Source organism: Pomacea canaliculata, linkage group LG7 (assembly GCF_003073045.1).
Source record: "Pomacea canaliculata isolate SZHN2017 linkage group LG7, ASM307304v1, whole genome shotgun sequence".
In the NCBI taxonomy this organism is placed as follows: domain Eukaryota; kingdom Metazoa; phylum Mollusca; class Gastropoda; order Architaenioglossa; family Ampullariidae; genus Pomacea; species Pomacea canaliculata.
The window spans coordinates 24,376,000-24,397,822 of record NC_037596.1 but is presented as its reverse complement, the minus strand read 5'-3'; the positions used below and the strand labels follow the sequence as shown (position 1 = coordinate 24,397,822).

At 35.0% G+C, this 21,823-nt stretch overlaps 2 protein-coding genes across 2 annotated transcripts; both read right to left on the bottom strand.

Moving 5' to 3' along the window:
• Window positions 1–11,990: 11,990 nt before the first annotated feature.
• LOC112569523 lies at window positions 11,991–14,503 on the bottom strand. Its single transcript, XM_025247334.1, has 6 exons — window positions 14,454–14,503; window positions 13,589–13,668; window positions 13,125–13,234; window positions 12,845–13,012; window positions 12,629–12,675; window positions 11,991–12,097 (listed from the first exon to the last, which is right to left on the bottom strand). Exons 2-6 carry the CDS (start codon window positions 13,651–13,653, stop codon window positions 12,050–12,052), a joined length of 438 nt encoding a protein of 145 aa, XP_025103119.1. The 5' UTR covers window positions 13,654–13,668; window positions 14,454–14,503; the 3' UTR covers window positions 11,991–12,049.
• A 4,042-nt stretch (window positions 14,504–18,545) lies between these two features.
• LOC112569525 lies at window positions 18,546–21,823 on the bottom strand. Its single transcript, XM_025247336.1, has 6 exons — window positions 21,745–21,823; window positions 20,195–20,274; window positions 19,733–19,842; window positions 19,451–19,618; window positions 19,185–19,231; window positions 18,546–18,651 (listed from the first exon to the last, which is right to left on the bottom strand). The coding sequence occupies exons 2-6, from the start codon at window positions 20,257–20,259 to the stop codon at window positions 18,604–18,606; spliced, it is 438 nt and encodes a 145-aa protein (XP_025103121.1). The 5' UTR covers window positions 20,260–20,274; window positions 21,745–21,823; the 3' UTR covers window positions 18,546–18,603.

Sequence of the window (21,823 nt, the reverse complement as noted above, 5' to 3'; positions counted from 1 at the left end):
GTTGGTGATGGTGTTTGGCCAAAAGATGTTAAGTATGCGCCTGAGGCATCTGTTTTGGAAGACGTCAAGCTTGTTACTGATGGTTTTGGTCATCTTCCATGATTCTGATCCGTAAAGTTACACATACATATATCTATAAATATTTAACAATAACTGCAATCGAAATCGTGGATAAGTTGATGGTGTACTACCATCTGATCTATCGTACTCAGATGACCGGTCCACCAAACCACAATCCTGTTTTTCTCTTACCCTTTGTAATCCATTTGCGATACATGTTTTGTATGGCTACCCACAGTGTGTGAGGAAAGGTCCATTGTATTGTGATATTGTCACGGGCAGACTGTTGATATTGATGTCAACACGAGTTCGATTCAAAGTTTCTGCAGCGGTCATCTGTCAGATTAAGTTAAACCTGCGAAGATTTATTCTTTGCTCAAGTTTTATTCTGATTTACGGACCTGGTGATTCAGAAGCAAGAGGTAAAGTTTGTCGAGGCGGAATTCTGTGACTCACTATTGCAAAAACATTAACGGTCTGCTCGCTTCACTACAAGTAAGATTTTGTCTACTCTGTAAGATGACAACAGAAAAGGAATTTTTTTACTTAAAAATGTTTGTCGGATATTTTTCTATTAAATAGATATTTACAATGGTGTATTTAACAGTAAACTTGCAGACATTGAACAAGTAAATAACGAATCAATTTAAAATGATATTTAAAACCCTAACCCAGCGGTTCTCAACCTGTGGGGCGCGACCCCCTGGGGGGTCGCGACGTGCCTACAAGGGGGTCGCGAAGGTGGTCATTTTTTAAAAAAGTTTCTTATACTGGTATTAGTGAAATTAGTTTACATTGTGTAACCGAGTGGTGCGGGGGCTCAAACTCCAAATCTCTTCTCCCTATTCAAGTACACTGTCTCGCAATGCAGTGACTTCTCACTTCAAAACTCAAAACACAATCCCCTCTCAAACAATTAAGCCTCCAATCTCCCTCTCTCAGCTTTTGCCCTCTCTTCTTCCCAATCTCTCATCGCTGACTCCCCTCTCCTCTCCAGTCACACCTCTCTTTTTTTTAAACATCTAAAAGGCAGCATTCAGGAAACGTCCATCATTCACACCTTTCATTCGCACGTGCTCAGTCTAGTACTCTATAGGTCCCGACAGAAGGCCATGACCAGACAAGGGAAGGACACCACCATATTACAACAACTGACAAGATGAATGCTTTCGTCCGAACCATTTCGTTGTGGACGCAAAAGATACTCCAAGAAATATTTTTGATATGTTTCCGTGCTTGTGTAAGTGCAAGGCTGACAACTTGAATCTTGATCAGGTGAAGAATGTAATTATTGCCCATCTAAACGGACTGCAAGAAAGGTTTCAGCATTATTTCGCTGAATTGATGTGACTAAATACGATTGGATTCGTAATCCATTTCTGGCTGATCTAGCACAGCGGGTTGTCCACGCAAGAAGAAGAGCAGCTCATCGACCTTTCGAGTGACCAATCCCTGAAAATGGTCTTCCAAACAACACCAGTGCCAAAATTCTGGATTAGCATCAACGGTGAATATCTCTCCTTTCTGAGAAAGCAATGAAAGTTCTGCTGCCATTTTCAACTTCGTATATGTGTGAGCAAGGATTTTCAGCATTGGCAGCACTGAAGTCGAAATACAGAAATCGTGTGGACGCAGAGGCTGAGCTGCGAATAGCAGTGGGTACGACATCGCACCAGGTTCGCTTCTCTATGCAACAGCAAGCAGGCTCAACCTTCTCATTAATCAAAGTGAGTGTCCAATAAAATAATATTTATTAGCACACAGAATTTTGCTTTAGTAAAATTTCATTAACAGTTATACTTCTTGCAGATACGAACTTTGTTCTTCCGTTGTTGATTTCCTCGACGCAGCGTTCGAGGTTAGTTATGGCTCCCCCCCCCCGCTCTTCCACCGACCTAGCTGGCTAAGGGGGTCGCGGACGTACCGGTGTTCGTCAGGGGGGTCGTTACATGTAAAAGGTTGAGAACCGCTGCCCTAACCAGTAAGTCTATCTATCTATTCCTCTTCGTGCATCAGGTTGCACATAAGGCCTCAACCAGAGTCCGCCATGTCGATCGGCTGAAACCGCTCTAGGTGACCCCATGTCCAGCCCTTTCCCTTCATGCTCCTTTCACTGTTCTTCTCCAAGTTTCCTTTGGGCGGCCTCGTTTTTCTTCGGCCGTCTGGAGTCATCGTAGGGGCGACTCTGGAAAGGTCTGCTGTCTGCTGGCGGAGCACATGTCCAATCCATCGCCAACGCCTTCGTTGAACTGCGTGGTGATGGACTCGGTTTCAGTTCTTCGGTGGAGTTCTTCGTTGGTGATGGTGTTTGGCAAAAGATGTTTAAGTATGCGCCTGAGGCATCTGTTTTGGAAGACGTCAAGCTTGTTTACTGATGGTTTTGGTCATCTTCCAAGATTCTGATCCGTAAAGGAGGGTGCTGATCACATTTGACTTGAAGATTCTCAGCTTGATCTTCTGGCTGATGTTTTTTGCCTTCCATGTGCTCCTGAGTGAGGCGAAGGCCTGGCTGGCTTTCGCCAGTCGGGCTCGAATCTCCACCTCCGCATCCCCGGTGTTTGACATTTTGGACCCAAGATAGGTGAAACAACGGAAGAAATCAACAACGGAAGAACAAAGTTCGTATCTGCAAGAAGTATAACTGTTAATGAAATTTTACTAAAGCTAATAAATATTATTTTATTGGACACTCACTTTGATTAATGAGAAGGTTGAGCCTGCTTGCTGTTGCCTAGAGAAGCGAACCTGTGTGCGATGTTCGTACCCACTGCTATTCGCAGCTCAGCCTCTGCGTCCACACGATTTCTGTATTTCGACTTCAGTGCTGCCAATGCTGAAAATCCTTGCTCACACATATACGAAGTTGAAAATGGCAGCAGAACTTTCATTGCTTTCTCAGAAAGGAGAGGATATTCACCGTTGATGCTAATCCAGAATTTGGCACTGGTGTTGTTTGGAAGACCATTTTCAGGGATTGGTCACTCGAAGGTCGATGAGCTGCTCTTCTTCTTGCGTGGACAACCCGCTTCTGCTAGGATCAGCCAGAAATGGATTACGAATCCAATCGTATTAGTCACATCAATTTCAGCGAAATAATGCTGAACCTTTCTTGCGTCCGTTTAGATGGGCAATAATTACATTCTTCACCTGATCAAGATTCAAGTTGTCAGCCTTGCACTTACACAAGCACGGAAACATATCAAAAATATTTTCTTGCGTATCTTTTGCGTCCACAACGAAATTTTTCTGACAAAAGCATTCATCTTGTCAGTTGTTTTGGAATATGGTGGTGTCCTTCCCTTGCATAGAAGTATTCACAACGTTCAGCTTCTCAAATATGTCCGATAAATATGCCATTAGCAGCAGCATCAGTCGTTCTTAAGCAGGTCAGCCTTGTTGAAAGAGTTCTCCTTCAGAAACACACACATTCTTCCCGCAATTCAAAGACTCTTGCGAGAGCTTTTCCACGCGACAACACCTTGATTCGCAGTACTAGAGCAAGGCGTCCTAGTCGGCTCCCATGTCTTGACATATCAGAGCAAACAGGCGAGACCTGGCAAACTGTTCTTTACAAGTTCACATTTTATGACATCCGTTAGCACTGTGTTCAACTCAACACTCAAATCTTTGGAAGCTAGAACTTCACGGTGGATCATGCAGTGAGTCCAAACTACGTCTGGAGCAACCTTTTTTATAAGAGATTGCAACCTTGTTTCTTTCCGGCCATTGCAGGGCGCCATCTGTGCACAAGCCGACGCAGGACTCCAGGAATGCCTTGGGTCCTTAAGGAAGTCATCGACAATCCCAAAAAATCTTGGGCTGTTGCTCTGCGTTTCAATTTTCTTGCAAAATAAAAAGTCTTCCAGAAGATTATTTTCCCACACGTAACGAATGTAAGCAATCAAATGTGAGTCACCTGCAGTGTCAGTAGCTTCATCTAACTGCAAAGCAAAATTTTGGCTTTTTATACGACTGATCAACTGATCAGACACATCTTCAGATATCTCAGTTATTCTTCGGCGAACCGTGTCATTTGACAAAGGAATGGCTTGCACTTGCGTAGCAGCATCTTCTCCTATCATGGTCCGTACAATGTCCATTGCTGCAGGCAGTATTAATGACTCTCCGATCGTATGTGCTTTTTTGTTTTGAGCAATGCGATAGGAAACTTGATACAAAGCATCAAAGCTTTCTTATGAATTGATGTATGGAGACAAATGTTTTTTTTGTCTCTTTTGCATTCTTGCAATTTTCGTTCAAAAAATTCGAGAGGTTTGCAAGCTAACTCCGCATGCCGAGTTTCCAAATGGCGCCGTAGTTTGTTTGGTCTCATACTCTCTGGAGCTAACATTGCGAGGCAACAAACACACTGGCCGTTCTTTACCATCAACAATAATGTTTGTAAAACCATTTTCAAGTATTCATTGTCATACTTTCTTACTTTCGTAGCAGGCCTTTCTGGTTTTTCATCGGCTCCAGCACCCAAAAACTTGCACATCGCTCGTTTCTTCACTTTTCTTTTCAAAAACCACCGCAATCAGTTCCTTTTTTCGCAGCACAAAATTATCCATGGCTATCTTCTTCAGGACAAAGCACGTGTACTTGCATCCAAATTTGGATTTAAAAACTGCTGTCTTTTTTCCAGTCGCAGCGCATTGTTTCTGGTCATGGCCTTCTGTCAGGGACCTATAGAGTACTAGGACTGAGCACGTGCGAATGGAAAGGGTTTAAGATGGACGTTTCCTGAATGCCTGCCTTTTTAGATGTTTAAAAAAAAAGAGAGGGTGTGACTGGAGAGGGAGAGGGGAGTCAGCGATGAGAGATTGAGGGGAGAGAGAGGGCAAAAGGTGAGAGGAGGGAGATTGGAGACTTAATTGTTGAGAGGGGGATTGTGTTTTGAGTTTTGGAAGTGAGAAGTCACTGCATGCCGAGACAGTGTACTTGAATAGGAAGAAGAGATTTGGAGTTTGATCGCCCTCACCACTCGGTTACACAATGTAAACTAATTTCACTAATACCAGTATAAGAAACTTTTTTTTTAAAAATGACCACCTTCGCGACCCCCTTGTAGGCACGTCGCGACCCCCCAAGGGGTCGCGACCCACAGGTTGAGAACCGCTGTATTACATGGACCATCTGTTTTTTATTTTTCTTTTACAATCACAATACTTTCTTTTCTCCTCGTTGATTCCTATTTATAACAACCTTTCTTATAATAAACTTACGTACCGACATTTAAATACTACTACTATTGAGAGACGTGAAAACATTTTAGAATAAACATTTCAATTTGTCTCAACATCAATCCAAAACAATCATAACCAATTTGTAATATATTATAATGAACTCATTTATTAGAGTGTTTCTTTATAATACTATATATTTTGTTATTAAACTAATCTATACCTACCTTTTTATGTGATTTTTAAGCTTCTCCATAAACATATTTTATGTTATGACTACTGTCTTATCTCTAAAGTCTTTCTAACTTTTTTATAGTCCGCTTTTGATGTCAAACAAAGTCAATGTCCATTCTTAGCAAAGCGTACAATGACTGAAAGCAAATACGTATAGATACACTTATTATTTGATAATATAATCACATTAGTAATGAACACATATCCGCGCAAATCACGAAAACCTGCATTTCAGAAAGTGTATTTATTAGAAACGGTTTACCAAAAAAAAAAAAATCTTAATTTTACATTTATTGTTTTACTACCCACTTTGCAGATTAATTGGATCAGAATGAAGATTGTCATCCTTTTTGGACTTCTTGCCACTGCGCTCTGCCAACCTATGATACATAAGGGGTAATAACTAATGAAAACAGCTCAACATTTTACTTTCTCATACACGATGTAAAAAAGCGAAGTTGTGTCATGTCTATTCAGAGATTGTAATGTGTACACACTCGAGGAAAATTGAAGGAAATACAGCAGGAGCCTTCAATAAAATGTTTTAAAAACATAAGTATAAAATTTTCGTTTATTGCAGAAACTAGTTCTAAGAAAATGAAAACAAAAAACAAAAAAAAGAACTAAATATATATGTGTACAAAACACATAAGAATATGCAAAAAACAAAGTGTAACTTAGCAGCAAAATTAGCAAAGTCCATTTCGTCAACTGTCATAATATCATCAAATAAAAAAAAACTTCATTTGTTGATACTTTTAGCTTTTCCAACGATGCGGAAAGAGAGAATTTCAAAATATTCGACCATGACCTCGATGGCATTATCCATCTGAGTGAACTGTTCACTGTGTTCAGGACAATGGATACAAACGGTATATTCTCGACTCTTTCGTGTTCGTTGATGTTTGTTTCACTGCTCTTTGGTGTTTATGTCAACTTACACAAATTTAATACGAGATTAAAAAAAAAATCAAATTTGCAGATGATGGAGTGGTCAGCTTCAGGAGTTCACTAATGTAAATCCTGAAGAATCTTCCTCCTCTTCAAGATTCAAATTTTATTTAGCTTTATGGACAATATGGATCTTCCGTAGTCGACGGTTGATCGATTCATCGTTCATATGCGCAATTTCAGCCTCTTGGATGTGGACAGTGAGAATGACTCGTTCTAAGTCAGTTGTGTCTGGCCTAGAAATAAACGTATTAATTATATAATTTTAGAGGTTTTGGGCAAACATTAAGAAAAGAATTTGTTTTTTACGCTCATTAATGTTTTAAATGTGTTGATCTCTTTAAACTCTGTAGCCTTTAAAACATTTTAGGTGGATGTTACCCTGCCTAAACATCTCCATTATATTTATCTTTTCAGACGACAGGAAGCAACCTCTAGGAGAATATAGAAACGTCTCCCAGCAGGTAAGCTGACCACATTCTAAACATTTAGTGGGTATACATACTAACAAAAAATGTAATTAGATAAAGAAACTATGTAAAATAGTAAACTAATGTACCTTATTAAGAAAGATTACCTTTTGGGAAGAACAAGGATACATTACTAGTAATTTCCAGTTAAAAGCAAATAACACATTCTGTAGATTGTAACATTTTTTGCCAGGACAAGATCATCTCCAACGACTGCTAAAAATGCATAAAATCTGTATTTTTCTAAAAACTAAAGGTTTAATGAAAGTCCTAAAAAATAAATTGACTTTTGGGGTATTTACTTGTAATTACTGTATAACTATAGATCACGTAAAGACAATAAAAGTGAAAACAAGTGGTTAGAGTTGTGGGTGTCCTCACAAGTGTGGACTACTCTCACCTCACTTTCCTACTACCCAAACAGGTAGGGGATTACCTAAGACTTACCCTCAAACACGATATATGATTGAATATTATTAAAAAAATGCATATGTGCTTGTAAGTTTTATTTGTTTTTGTTTTGCCAGGTGCACACCTACTTTAAGAAAGAGCTGAAGGACATCGCGGGTGTGTTGACAATCTGTTGCAATGATGTCACAGAAAACTCTAAATAAATGCAAATTTGTCGACAATATAACAAATTTTTTGTTGTTTATTAATTGTCGTGTTAGTGGCGTGATGTTTCAATGAACGTGTTTCTGCTTTTTCAATCTCTGTTGCTAGTGATTTTAGTTTTGTTTTACTTCTCTTTCGTGACTTTGATGTCTCGCTTCCCTTTATTCTTGCATCTGAAGTTTTTATGTCATGCTATGATGGTAGCTGGGCTTAATGACAAAACCAGCTTTGCTAAAATATTTTAAACGCGGTTACGGCATAAGATTTTTTATAGCATTAAACGGCAGAACACAACTTTGTCATTTACAATATATTTCATAAAAGAAGTAGAAGATAAAGAAAAATTAAACTTTACAGCGGCACGCTCTATGCTGATATAATAGCTTATACAAAAAAAATAAAATTAATTTTGCAAAATAAGCAAATAAATCTTTCATTAAACAATACATTTTGACTTCGTATCTACAAACGTAATTATTTTTTTTTCGGCATGTGTAGATACAGGCTGGACTATAAGTTAAATACTAGGGAGACGAGATTAAAGAATAGCAATGCAGCAATAATAAAACAATATTTATGTATTACTCGACGATCTGAACATTTGTATCTCTCTTGATGACTTTTAGTGGGCTTTTCATGATAGCTAGCTGTCAGTTTAGACAAACAGATTTATATTTGTCAATCAATTCTCAAAAGAGAGCAGAAGTGTAAAATCAGAAGTGTATTGTATAGCATTTAATTGCTACGTTAGAACCATTGGACACATCCTTTGCAATGGTTGCTTTGCACAATACAAATCATAAACTCAACAATATACATTTTTTGCTGGAGCATGATCAATATGTATACCTAAATCTTCAGTTTCTAAAACATGTTTGATACATAATTTCTTGAAAAAAGATACCAACGAAGATATTCCTGTATCTTCTAACGAGACGTTTTTTGGTACTCTTGGTTTATTAATTTGTTTCTTTCTCGATAGATATGGACTTAGCCATTGTCACCAGAAATAGAAAAAGTAGTGTGATAGAAAGAACGAAGTGTATATATTCTTCTCTAAGTCACTTCCGATCGCGTTTTTAGGAAAAGAAAACAGTTTACCATTAGTAAAGCCATCGTGAAGTTAGTTGGATCGCGGACATGGTATATTCTGAGTCAAAAGGTGTTAAAAGTTAACTGCATTCGAATCTGAACATTTTTAGCAGTCACTATCCTGTCATTGTGTCGAGAACAAGTTAAAAAGGAAATTTTCTTGTAGACGTCAAAATAACACAATCTTGAGTAAAAACTTATTTAGTACAACTAGTCAGTTCACCACTGAATATCTGCAAACTACATTTAATTGCAGAACATATAATTGTGTTTTTTTTTTCGCTCTGAACACTGAATAACCAACAACTACTATCAAAAGTTTATAAATGAGGCGTAAAATCGGCTAAAAACCATTTGTGTCAGTGTTGTGTGCAGATTAAAACGTGAATGTCTGTTTCTATCATTTTAAGCTGTCTGAAAACGAGTTATATGAGCGTGTACCTGACACTATGGTGGATAAACGTAACCCCAGACCAAAAGGTATTTACTTCCCTGATGCGCCATGATTAAAGATGCAAAGGATATTTCGCTAAAAGTAGCATGAAGTCAAAAAAATAACAGGAAAGCAGCTGTCACACGTCATTTACCATTGATATTTACCAACGTTTATGATTGACTTTGACAACAGATATGATAGAAAGAATAGTAAGTGTGTTCACGTGACGCGCTGCGAAGCAGTCGAACTGAGCGCAGACCATACACGAAGTGACCCAAAGACAAAAGTAACAAAACAAAACTAATTTATAGCACAAAAATAATACTGATTAGGAATTAAAATCAAACATTCCAAACTCTCACATGAACAATATAGATCAGCCAGCAATCCAACAAACAAAAATAAGTAAATTAAAATAAGACAAATCAGTTGCTTGTGCACAGGGGAGTATCAGTCACCGTATATACAATACACTCACCCGCATGCACTGCGGGGTGACCGAGTTAGAGTCGTTGAATTGGAACCAGAACCATGGGTACTCTAAATAAATTTTTTAAGTTTTATTTAGATCTTACTATGTTTTAGCCCAGTTTATTTTTTGTCCTATAGTTGCTGATTTCAGTAAACAGACGGAAAATGATTTTTTACTACTACGTGGTTTTATCATGATTTTCCGATGTTTGTCAAAGTATTAAGAGATAAAGTATTAGATACAGTTGTCAGAGTGGTTTACTTTGGGATAGTGTGTGTCAGTATTTACTAATGTAATATTTAAAAAGATTCGAAAAACAGTTTCACTTTCGATTTATAATGATCTGGGAATATTCAGTTGGATTCGATCAGCTCGAGAAAGGAGTTCAATCTCTTAGTTCTTTAGTTCACTTTCTTTATAACGGATGTAAAATTGTAAATATTACAAGAAAACAAATCATGCAACAAATCAGGATCGAAAAGCCTACAACAAACAAACAAACAAACATACCAAATGCGTTACACATAGCAACATTACAAGTTTCCACACAGTCAAGTACAGATGCAAAAAAAAAATTTATCTGAATACTTCATTTCAAGACTGAGGGCAGCACAGTTAAGTATCAAGGACCTTTAAAGATGAACTTGGCAGCAGCCTCAACAGACATGGAGTAGTTTATGGAAATACGTACAGCATATATTATTTTTTTATATTCTTAGATCGGTTTATGTATAAGATTATGAATAGCAATATGGATGTTGTGTTAGTGTATGCCTGCATTTGTTTTTAAATATGTACAACATTTATAAACAGACTCGTGCATTATTTAAAACCCATATAAATCCTTTTCCGTTTATAAAACATTCAAAACATTCTTATAATTTGTAATGTGTTAATGAAGCTAACCAGTTGCGTCTAAGATTGTTAAATATTTCCTATGAATATTTCTAGGTAATGTACATGTTGCATATGTGTAAGATTGTCATTTGAATAACTCGATTAAAAAGACAATGTTGATTAGAATTAACAACATCAAAACACTATTAAGTAATTACAATTGAATTGATACGATAAAGGTAAAGTGGCACTGGTTAGGGTCTTCAGTAAATTTTAAACTCCGTAAATCATTTACTTTGTTCAATATTCTGCCTTTTTTTTACAATTAAAATAAATTTTAAAATCTATTTATAGAAATTTATCCGACATCGAATTTATTTTTGAGCTGTGTGGGCTAATTTGACTGATCGAGTGTCACTTATCATTTAAAAAAATAAATTGTACATTCTTTACGCAAAAAAAAACAGTTTTGATTTTATTTTTTTTTCATCTATACAGTACACACCACTTATTTGTAGTGCAGTCAGCATGACAGATATTCTTTGAGCAATGGTGACTCATAGAAAGCAGCTAGGAAAATTTATCCTTGCTTCTGAAACCCAGGTCCGTAATCAGGATTAAACTTGAGCAAAGAATAAATCTTCACAGGTTTAACTTCATCTGACAGATGACCGCTTCAGAAACTTTGAATCGAACTCGTATAAGCATTAACAACATCAATACACTCTTGAATATGTTACAAGTTGATGAATATGATAAGGCAAAGTGTTCATGGTTTTACTTACTGGTTAGGGTCTTAAATAAGATTTTAAACTCGTTCATCATAAGCTTATTCAATATCTGCCTTTTTACACATAAATACACCTTTGTAAACATCAATTTAATAGAAAAATATCGGACATCAATTTATTTTGAGCTGATCTGTTGACTATTTAAATTAACAAGTGTCTTTTATCACATTAAAAAAATTATAGTGTACATTTTTACTTGTAAAAAACACAATTTGATTTTATTTCTTCATCCTACAGAGTACACACCATCTTGCTTGTAGTACAGGAAGCAGACTGGGAATATTTTAGCAGTGGCGAGTCATAGTAAGCCGCCAGGACAAACTTTACCTCTTGCTTCTGAATCACCAGGTTCGTAAATCAGAATAAAACTTGAGCAAAGAATAAACCTTCGCAGGTTTAACTTAATCTGACAGGTGACCGCTGCAGAAACTTTGAATCGAACTCGTGTTGACATCAACATCAACAGTCTGCCCGTGACAACATCACAATACAATACACCTCTCCTCACACACTGTGGGTAGCCAAACAAAACATGTATCGTAAAGAGATTACAAACAGTAAGAGAAAAAAAAGATTGTGGTTTGGTGGACCGGTCATCTGAGTACGATAGACCAGATGGTACACCATCACCATATCCGTGATTTCGATTGCATTTATTATTAAATATTTATAGATAAAAAGCTTCAGATGAAGGAATGAAAGGTTAGAGAGACACCAAAGTCACGACAGAGAAGTAAAATAAAACTAAAGACACTCACAACAGAGGTTTAAAAACAGATAACCTGCACTTGAACATCATTCCACTAAAAGACACAATAAATACAAAAAAACAAAAACAAAAGTTTGTTATATTTTCGACAAAGCTGTGTTTATTTGGACTTTCGTTTGCACATCATTGCAACAGACAGTCAACATCCCGCGATGTCCTTCAGCTCTTTCTTTAAGTGGTCGTGTATCTGGCAACACAAACAAATAAAACTTATAATTGCATCTGCATTTTTAATAATTTTCATTCATCTATCGTCTTTTAGGTAAGGCTTAGGTAATTCCCTACGCTTTGGGTAGTAGGAGAGTGGAGTAGAGACACCACACATCTTTGAATACACCAGAGGTCTAACCACTTGGCTATACCTTGTCTTGTCTTTACGAGAATCTATAGTTTACAGTAATTTACAATTTACTCCCTAAAAGTTGTTTGATGTTTTAAAGATTTTAATAAAACCTTTAGTTTTTAAAGATGGAGATTTTATGCAGTTTGTAGGAGCCTTTACAGATGATCGTGTCTCGCACGAAATGTTAACAGCTGCAAAACGGGTTATTTTGTTTTTGACTCGGCAAATTACAGTTATATCTCATCTCTTTTTTTCCAAGAGGAAATCTTTCTTGATAAGATATAGTCTTTTACTATTTTATATAACTTGTTTATGTATTTATTCTTGTTTGTTAGTATGTTATGTCACACAAAGTCTAGAGTATGGTGAGCTTACCTGCTGTTGCTGGATTTTATACTCTCCAAGAGTTGCTTTCCTGTTGTCTGAAAAGATAAATACAATCGAGATGTTTAGGCAGGACAACATGCACCTAAAAATGTTACTACCGCTTAGCAGTAGACATAAATCAACACATTTGAAACATTAAAATTATAATGTAGTATGTTTTACTTCTAGGAGAGACACAACTGATTTAGAAGGAGGATTTCTTACTGTCCACATCCATGAGGCTGAAATATGTGCATATGAACGATGAATCGGCTACACCGTCGACTGTGGAGTCCAGACTGTCCATATAGTTAAAGAAAATTTCATTTTGAAGAGGAGGAAGATCTGCAGGAGAAAGATCAGTGAACTCCTGAAGGCTGATCACTCCATCATCTGCAAAATTTCATAACATTTTTTAATCTCGTGTTAAATTTTTCTAAGTTGACATGAACACCAAAGAGCAGTGAAATAACAATTAACTAACATGAAATAATGAAAAAGTTACCGTTTCTGTCTATTTTCCTGACCACAGTGAACACTTCACTCAGATGGATAATGTCGTCGAGGTTCTTGTCAAATACTTTGAAATTCTCGATTGTCGCATTGTTGGAAAAGCTGAAAGTATCAACAAATGAAGATATTTCTTTAATTGTTGATATTATGAAAGTTGACCAAGTGCACTAAGCTGATTTAGCTGCGAAGTGACATTTTGTTTGTATAGTTGCCTGTTGGTGTGTGTTTTGTACACATCTGTGTTTTAGTTGATCTTCGCAATTATAGAATTAGTTTCTATAATAAACAAAAATTTTATAAGTACGATTTAAAAATATTTAAAGGCTCCTACTGTATTTATTTACTCTTTCTCGAGTCTTTAAGCATTATAATATCTGATCCGACATGACTCAATTTCGCTTTTTGTACATCTCGTATAAAAAAGTGGAATGTTTAGCTGTTTTCATAAGCTATTACCCCATCTGTAACAGATGTTGGCTGAGCGCAGTCGCAAGAAACCCAAATAAGAAGAGGATTTTCATGTTGTTCCAAATAATCTGCAAAGTGGATAGTAAGAAAATAAATGTAAATTTGTGATGTGGGTTTTTTTTTTGTTTGTTATTTTTCGAAACCTTTTCCTTTAGAGACATTTTCTGCACGTTTTTTTTTTTGACCACCTAGTGAACGCAAAGGCGTGTTGCTACTATTGAAACATCGACTGGCATTTAAAAAAAAATTAATTAAATTAGTATTAAAAATTTATAGAAGATACTATGCTTTAGAAACAATTTTAAATAGATTTACGTGGTGTAAATTTTATCAAATATACGTAAAATCAAAGAAAAGACAGTAACTGTATAGGACGGAGAATTCAAAAATCGGAAATGATGACATTAAGAACAAATATTTATAAAATATATCCTCACACAAAAGTACAAAATAGGCATATATTTGATTTAAATGTACTTTTGAGTTTATTACTGCCTAATTTTGAATTTCAGTTTTTTAAGTACAAATCCAGAGCCAATTGACTAATCGGCAACGAATGTCAATATGGCGCTTGGTAAACAAAAATTCGACTACTTTCAAACGTAACAAAATAACTGATTGGTTGATTTGTATCAGCCTCTAAAGGGAAGTAATCGGAGGATAAACGATTCCAGAAGGTTTCATTTTTTTCTCTCTTTGTTATTCGTTAATTTACGCATAAAATGAAAAATTTGAATTCTTTTTTAAATTTGTTTAACTGTGTTCAAGTTTAGCAAGAAATGACTTTATTATCTGTAGTTTTAGGTGCTAGGTAAAGTATTTACCTTTTATTTACTATTTCAAATCTACTTACCACTCGAAGTGCAGAGACGTGAGCAGAACCAAGAATGCTTGAGCCCAGGTTGTGTCTTAGTGAGATTGCAGGACAGTTTATATAGTCTGTGTATGGGTAACCACAAACATATGTCAGGATTAATCCTGATAATTAATGTTTACTCGACTTCTTATTTGATATTGACAGGTGACCGCATGCTCAACCTCCAATCGAAGTCGTGTGGAAATCATTGACGAGAACACAAGCTACGAGTGACAGCGTGGCAGTAAAATCACACAAATAGTATTTCCCTTTTCTTTCCTTTTTTTACAATTTAAAACATAACAAATGAATCTTGTCTATTAAAAATAATAATAACTTTCGTTTAAAATTGTAATGAGTGATTTTAACTATATAGCACGAATGGTAAAACATTACACATACATATATCTATAAATATTTAATAATAAATGCAATCGAAATCACGGATATGGTGATGGTGTACCATCTGGTCTATCGTACTCAGATGACCGATCGAACAAACCACGATCTTGTTTTTCTCTTACTGTTTGTAATCCCTTTGCGATACATGTTTTGTATGGCTACACACAGTGTGTAAGGAGAGGTCTATTGTATTGTGATATTGTCACGGACAGACTGTTGATGTTGATGTCAACACGAGTTCGATTCAAAGTTTCTGAAGCGGTCATCTGTCAGATGAAGTGAAACCTGCGAAGATTTATTCTTTGCTCAAGTTTTATTCTGATTTACGGACCTGGTGATTCAGAAGCAAGGGATAAAGTTTGTCCTGGCTGCTTTCTATGAGTCACCATTGCTCAAACATATCTTTCTGCTGACTTCACTACAAATAAGTTGGTGTGTACTGTATAAGATGAAAAATAAAATCAAACTGTTTTTTTACGTAAAAATGTACAATTTATTTTTTTTAATTTGATAAGTGACACTTGTTCAGTCAATAGCCACCACAGCTCAAAAATAAATTGATGTCGGATATGTTTCTCTTAAATAGATCTTTAAAAATTTATTTAACTGTAAAAAGGCAGATATTGAACAAGTAAATGATTTACGAGTTTAAAATCTTACTTAAGACCCTAACCAGTGCACTTTACCTTATCGTATCATCAATTGTAAAATTACTTTATAGTGTTTTGATGTTGTTAATTCTAATCAACATTGTCTTTTTAATCAAGTTATTCAAATGACAACTTACACATATTGCAACATGTACATTTACCTAGAAATATATTCTTTGGAATATTAACAATCTTAGACAGCAACTGGTTAGCTTCATTACACATTACAATTATGAATGTTTTTGAATGTGTTATAAACTGAAAAGGATTTATGTTCTAAATAATTCGCAAGCCTGTTTATAAATGTTGTACATATTTAAAAACAAATGCAGGCATACACTAACACAACATCCATATACCTATTCATAATCTTATACATAAACCGATCTAAGAATATAAAAAAAATAATATAATATGTTGTACGTATCTCCTTAAACTATTCCATGTCTGTTGAGGCTGCTGTCAGGTTCATCTCTAAAGGTCCTTGATACTTAACTGTGCTGCCCTCAGTCTTGTAATGAAGTATTCAGATAAATCTCTCTGCATCTGTACTTGACTGTGTGGAAACTTGTAATGTTGCTATGTGTAACGCCTTTGGTATTTTTGTTTGTTTGTTGTGGGCTTTTCGATCATGATTTGTTGCATGATTTGTTAAAGAAAGTAAACTTAAGAACTAAGAGATTGAATCCTTTCTCGAGCTAATCGAATCCTCCTGAATATTCCCAAATCATTATAAATTGAAAGTGAAACTGTTTTTCGAATCTTTGCAAATATTACATTAGTAAACACTGACACACACTATCCCGAAGCAAACCACTCTGACAACTGTATCTAATACTTTATCTCTTAATACTTTGGCAAACATCGGAAAACTATGATAAAACCACGTAGTAGTAAACAAATCACTTTCCTGTGTCTGTTTTACTGAAATCAGCACTATAGGACAAAAAATAAACTGGGCTAAAACATTGTAAGATAATAAAACTTACAAATTTTAGAGTACCCATGGTTCTGGTTCCAATTCAACGGACTTCTAAACTGTCACCACGCAGTGCATGCGGGTGATGTATTGTATATACGGTGACTGATACTCACCTGTGCACAGGGCAACTGTTTTGTCTTATTTTAATTTACTTATTTTTTGTTTGTTGGATTGCTCGCGCTGATCTATATTTGTTCATGTGAGAGTTTGGAATGTTTGATTTTTGATTCCTATCAGTATTATTTTTATAACTAATAAATTAGTTTTGTTTTGTTATGTGAATTTTGTCTTTGGATTTCTGTGTATGGTCTGCGCTCAGTTGAGGTTCGACTGGCTTCGCAGTGGTCACGTGACACACCTACTATTCTTTCTATCATATCTGTTTGTCAAAGTCAATCATAACGGTGGTAAATATCAACGGTAAATGACTGTGACAACTGCTTTTCCTGTTATTTTTTTGACTTCATGCTACTTTTAGCGAATATCCTTTGCATCTTTAATCATGGCGCATCAGGGGAAGTAAATACCTTTTTGGTCTGGGGTTACGTTTATCCACCATAGTGTCAGGTACACGCTCATTAACTCGTTTTCAGACAGCTTAAAATGATAGAAACAGACATTCCACGTTTAATCTGCACACAACACTGTACACAAATGGTTTTTAGCCGATTTTACGCCTCATTTATAACTTTTGATAGTAGTTGTTGGTTATTCAGTGTTCAGAGCGAAAAAAAAAACACAATTATATGTTTGCAATTAAATGTAGTTTGCGATATTCAGTGGTGAACTGACTAGTTGTACTAAATAAGTTTTTACTCAAGATTGTGTTATTTTGACGTCTACAAGAAATTCCTTTTTAACTTGTCTTCGGACACAATGACAGGATAGTGACTGCTAAAAATGTTCAGATCGAATGCAGTTAACTTTTAACACCTTTGACTCGAATATACCATGTCCGCGATCCAACTAACTTCACGATGGTTACTAATGGTAAACTGTTTTCTTTCCTAAAACGCGATCGGAAGTGACTTGAGAAGAATATATACACTTCGTTTCTTTTATAACACTACTTTTTCTATTTCTGTGACAATGCTAAGTCCATATCTATCGAGAAAGAAACAAATTAATAAACCAAGAGTACCAAAAAAGTCTCGTTAGAAGATACAGAATATCTTCTGTTGTATCTTTTTTGAAGAAATTATGTATCAAAACATGTTTTAGAAACTGAAGATTTAGGTATACATATTGGATCATGTGCTCCAGCAAAAGATATTGTTACAGTTTATGATTGTATTGTGCAAAGGAAACCATTGCAATGGATGTGTCCCATGGTTCTAACGTAGCCTTGAATGCTATACAATACATTTCTGATTTACCACTTCTGCTCTCTTTTTTGAGAATTTATTGACAAATATAAATCTGTTGTCTAAACTGACAGCTAGCTATCATGAAAGCCCACTAAAGTCATCAAGAGAGATACAAATGTCAGATCGTCGAGTAATATAAATAATGTTTTATTATTGTGCATTGATATTCTTTAATCTCGTCTCCTAGTATTTAACTTATAGTCCAGCCTGTATCTACACATGCAGAAAAAAATTACGTTTGTAAGATAACGAAGTCAAAATGTATTGTTTAATGAAAGATTTATTTGCTTATTTTTGCAAAATTAATTTTTTTTTTGTATAAGCCTAATTATATCAGCATAGACGTGCCGCTGTAAAGTTTAATTTTTCTTTATCTTTCTACTTCTTTTATGAAATATATTGTAAATGACAAAGTTGTGTTTCTGCCTTTAATGCTAAAAAAATCTTGATGCCGTAACCCGTTTAAAATATTTTAGCAAAACTGGTTTTCTCATTAAGCCCAGCTACCATCATAGCATGACATAAAAACTTCAGATGCAAGGAATAAAAGGGAAGCGAGACATCAAAGTCACGAAAGAGAAGTAAAACAAAACTAAAATCACTAGCAACAGAGATTGAAAAGCAAAACACGTTCATTGAAACATCACGCCACTAACAGACAATTAATAAACAACAAAAAATTTGTTATATTGTCGACAAATTTGCATTTATTTAGAGTTTTCTGTGCATATCATTGCAACAGATTGTCAACATCCCGCGATGTCCTTCAATTCTTTCTTAAAGTAGGTGTGCACCTGGCAAAACAAACAAATAAAACTTACAATCACATATGCATTTTTAATAATATTCAATCATATATCGTGTTTGAGGTAAGTCTTAGGTAATCCCCTACCTTTTTGGGTAGTAGGAAGGTGAGGTGAGAGAGTCCACACTTTGTGAGGACACCACAACTCTAACCACTTGGTTTTCGCTTTTATTGTCTTTACGTGAATCTATAGTTTACAGTAATTTACAAGTAAATACCCCAAAAGTAATTTATTTTTTAAGGACTTTCATTAAACCTTTAGTTTTCAGAAATACAGATTTTATGCAGTTTTTAGCAGTCGTTGGAGATGATCTTGTCCTGGTAAGAAATGTTACAATCTGCAGAATGGGTTATTTTGCTTTTAACTTGGAAAATTACTAGTAAATGTTATCTCTGTTCTTCCCAAAAGGTAATCTTTCTTAATAAGGTATTGTAGTTTACTATTTTACATAGTTTCTTTATCTAATTACATTTTTTTGTTAGTATGTATACCACTAAATGTTTAGAATATGGTCAGCTTACCTGCTGGGAGACGTTTCTATATTCTCCTAGAGTTGCTTTCCTGTCGTCTGAAAAGATAAATATAATGGAGATGTTTAGGCAGGGTAACATCCACCTAAAATGTTTTAAAGGCTACAGAGTTTAAAGAGATCAACAACATTTAAAACATTAATGAGCGTAAAAAACAAATTCTTTTCTTAATGTTTGCCCCAAAACCTCTAAAATTATAATTTAATACGTTTTATTTCTAGGCCAGACACAACTGACTTAGAAGGAGTAATTCTCACTGTCCACATCCAAGAGGCTGAAATATGCGCATATGAACGATGAATCGACCACATCATCGAGTGCGGAGTCCATATTGTCCATAAAGCTAAATAAAATTTGAACTTGAAGAGGAGGAAGATCTTCAGGATTTACATTAGTGAACTCCTGAAGGCTGACCACTCCATCATCTGGAAAATTTGATAATTTTTTTTTTAATCTCGTGTTAAATTTGTGTAAGTTGACATAAACACCAAAGAGCAGTGAAACAAACATCAACGAACACGAAAGAATCGAGAATATACCGTTTGTATCCATTGTCCTGAACACAGTGAACAGTTCACTCAGATGGATAATGCCATCGAGGTCATGGTCGAATATTTTGAAATTCTCTCTTTCATCATCGTTGGAAAAGCTGAAAGTATCAACAAATGAAGTTATTTTTTAATTTGATGATATTATGACAGTTGGCGAAATTGACTTTGCTAATTTTGCTACTAAGTTACACTTTGTTTTTTGCATATTCTTATGTGTTTTGTACACATATATATTTAGTTGTTTTTTAGTTTTGTTTTCATTTTCTTAAAACTAGTTTCTGTAATAAATGAAATTTTATACCTATGTTTTTAAAACATTTAATTAAATGCTCCTGCTGTATTTCCTTCAATTTGTGCACATTACAATATCTGATCAGACATAACACATTTTCGATTTTTTACATCGGTTATGAGAAAGTAAAATGTTTATCTGTTTTCATGAGTTATTACCCCTTATGTAACATCTGTTGGCTGAACGCAGTGGCAAGAAGTCCGAATAGGATGACAATTTTCATTCTGATCCAATTAATCTGCAAAGTGGGTAGTAAGACAATAAATGTAAAATTGAGATGTTTGTTTTTTTTGGTAAACCGTTTCTTATCGATACACTTTCTGAAATGCACGTTTTCGTGATTTGCGCGGAAATGTGTTCATTACTAATGCGATTATATTATCAAATAATAAGTGTATCTTTACTTATTTCCTTGTAGTCATGGTACCTTTGCTGAGAATGGACATTGACTTTGTTTGACATCAAAAGCGGACTATAAAAAAGTTAGAAAGACTTTAGAGATAAGACAGTAATCATAACATAAAATATGTTTATGGAGAAGCTTAAAAATCACATAAAAAGGTAGGTATAGATTAGTTTAATAACACAATAAATAATATTATAAAGAAACGCTCTAATAAATGAGTTCATTATAATATGACAAATTGGTTATGATTGTTTTGGATTGATGTTGAGACAAATTGAAATGTTTATTCTAAAGTGTTTTCACGTCTCTCAATAGTAGTAGTATTTAAATGTCGGTACGTAAGTTTATTATAAGAAAGGTTGTTATAAATAGGAATAAACGAGGAGAAAAGAAAGTATTGTGATTGTAAAAGAAAAATAAAAAAAAACCAGATGGTCCATGTAATACTACTGACAAGTAGTCACAACATAACCTATGTGGCGAAAAATATCAGTTTTTATGTTATTTAGGGACTCTGACAGACCAGCGTAATCTTCTGTGAGTAAACCACTCAAGGAACAAATAAATGCATGTATAAAAGGTAGTATAAGTTTTCTGGTGTCGAAAATGTATGTAAACATTTATTACATTTAGCCCATACTCTACGGTAACCCCAGACGTTTGTGTAACTTACCGCTAATGAAACTTCGACTGCTATTTTAAAATATATATATTTGTTAATCGACAATCAAAAAAATTATCTGTGATACTCACTTCAAAAGAGAATTTTAAGTACATTTTCGGGGTGTAGATATTAGCGAATATATGTTTTGTTGTCTTGTCGCAAAATCAACTAAAAGACTGTAAATGAATGGGACGGAGTTTTCACAAATCGGAAAGTAGATCGAAAACTCGACATGAAGAAAAAAAATATTTATAAAATGTATACAAACTAAAATGTACAATACAGGCATATATTTTATTATAGCATACATTTAAATTTAAATATTACTGTTTTCTTCTGACTTTTGGTTCGTGAGTACAAATCCATGCCTAATTGTGTAACATGTAACAAATGTCAATATAGCGCTTGATAAACAACACTGCGCCTACTTTCAAACACAAAAATGAACTGACCAGTTGATTTTTTCAACCTTTAAAATAAAGTAATCAAAATATAAATAATTCCTTAAGACTTCTACTATTTTAAATTTGTTTGACTGTGTTAAAGTTTAGGTAAGAAATGAGTAAACACATTATTATCTGTAGTTTTAGGTGCTAGTAAAAATATTCACCTTTTTTTACTATTTGAAATCTACTTACCACTCGAAGTGCAGAGACGTGAGCAGAACCAAGAATGCTTGAGCTCTGTATGTGTGTCTTAGGAAGATTGCAGGACAGT

Excerpts from the sequence above, each read along its gene's own strand:
- LOC112569523 (XM_025247334.1), bottom strand. The coding sequence starts at position 13,653 with ATGAAAATCCTCTTCTTATTTGGGTTTCTTGCGACTGCGCTCAGCCAA. Across the intron at positions 13,235-13,588 it reads CAACATCTGTTACAGATGGG|CTTTTCCAACAATGCGACAA; the intron begins GTAATAGCTTAT and ends TGATACTTTCAG. Across the intron at positions 12,098-12,628 it reads ATAAAATCCAGCAACAGCAG|ATACACGACCACTTAAAGAA; the intron begins GTAAGCTCACCA and ends TTGTGTTGCCAG.
- LOC112569525 (XM_025247336.1), bottom strand. The coding sequence starts at position 20,259 with ATGAAAATTGTCATCCTATTCGGACTTCTTGCCACTGCGTTCAGCCAA. Across the intron at positions 19,843-20,194 it reads CAACAGATGTTACATAAGGG|CTTTTCCAACGATGATGAAA; the intron begins GTAATAACTCAT and ends TGATACTTTCAG. Across the intron at positions 19,619-19,732 it reads CAGGACAATGGATACAAACG|ATGATGGAGTGGTCAGCCTT; the intron begins GTATATTCTCGA and ends CAAATTTTCCAG.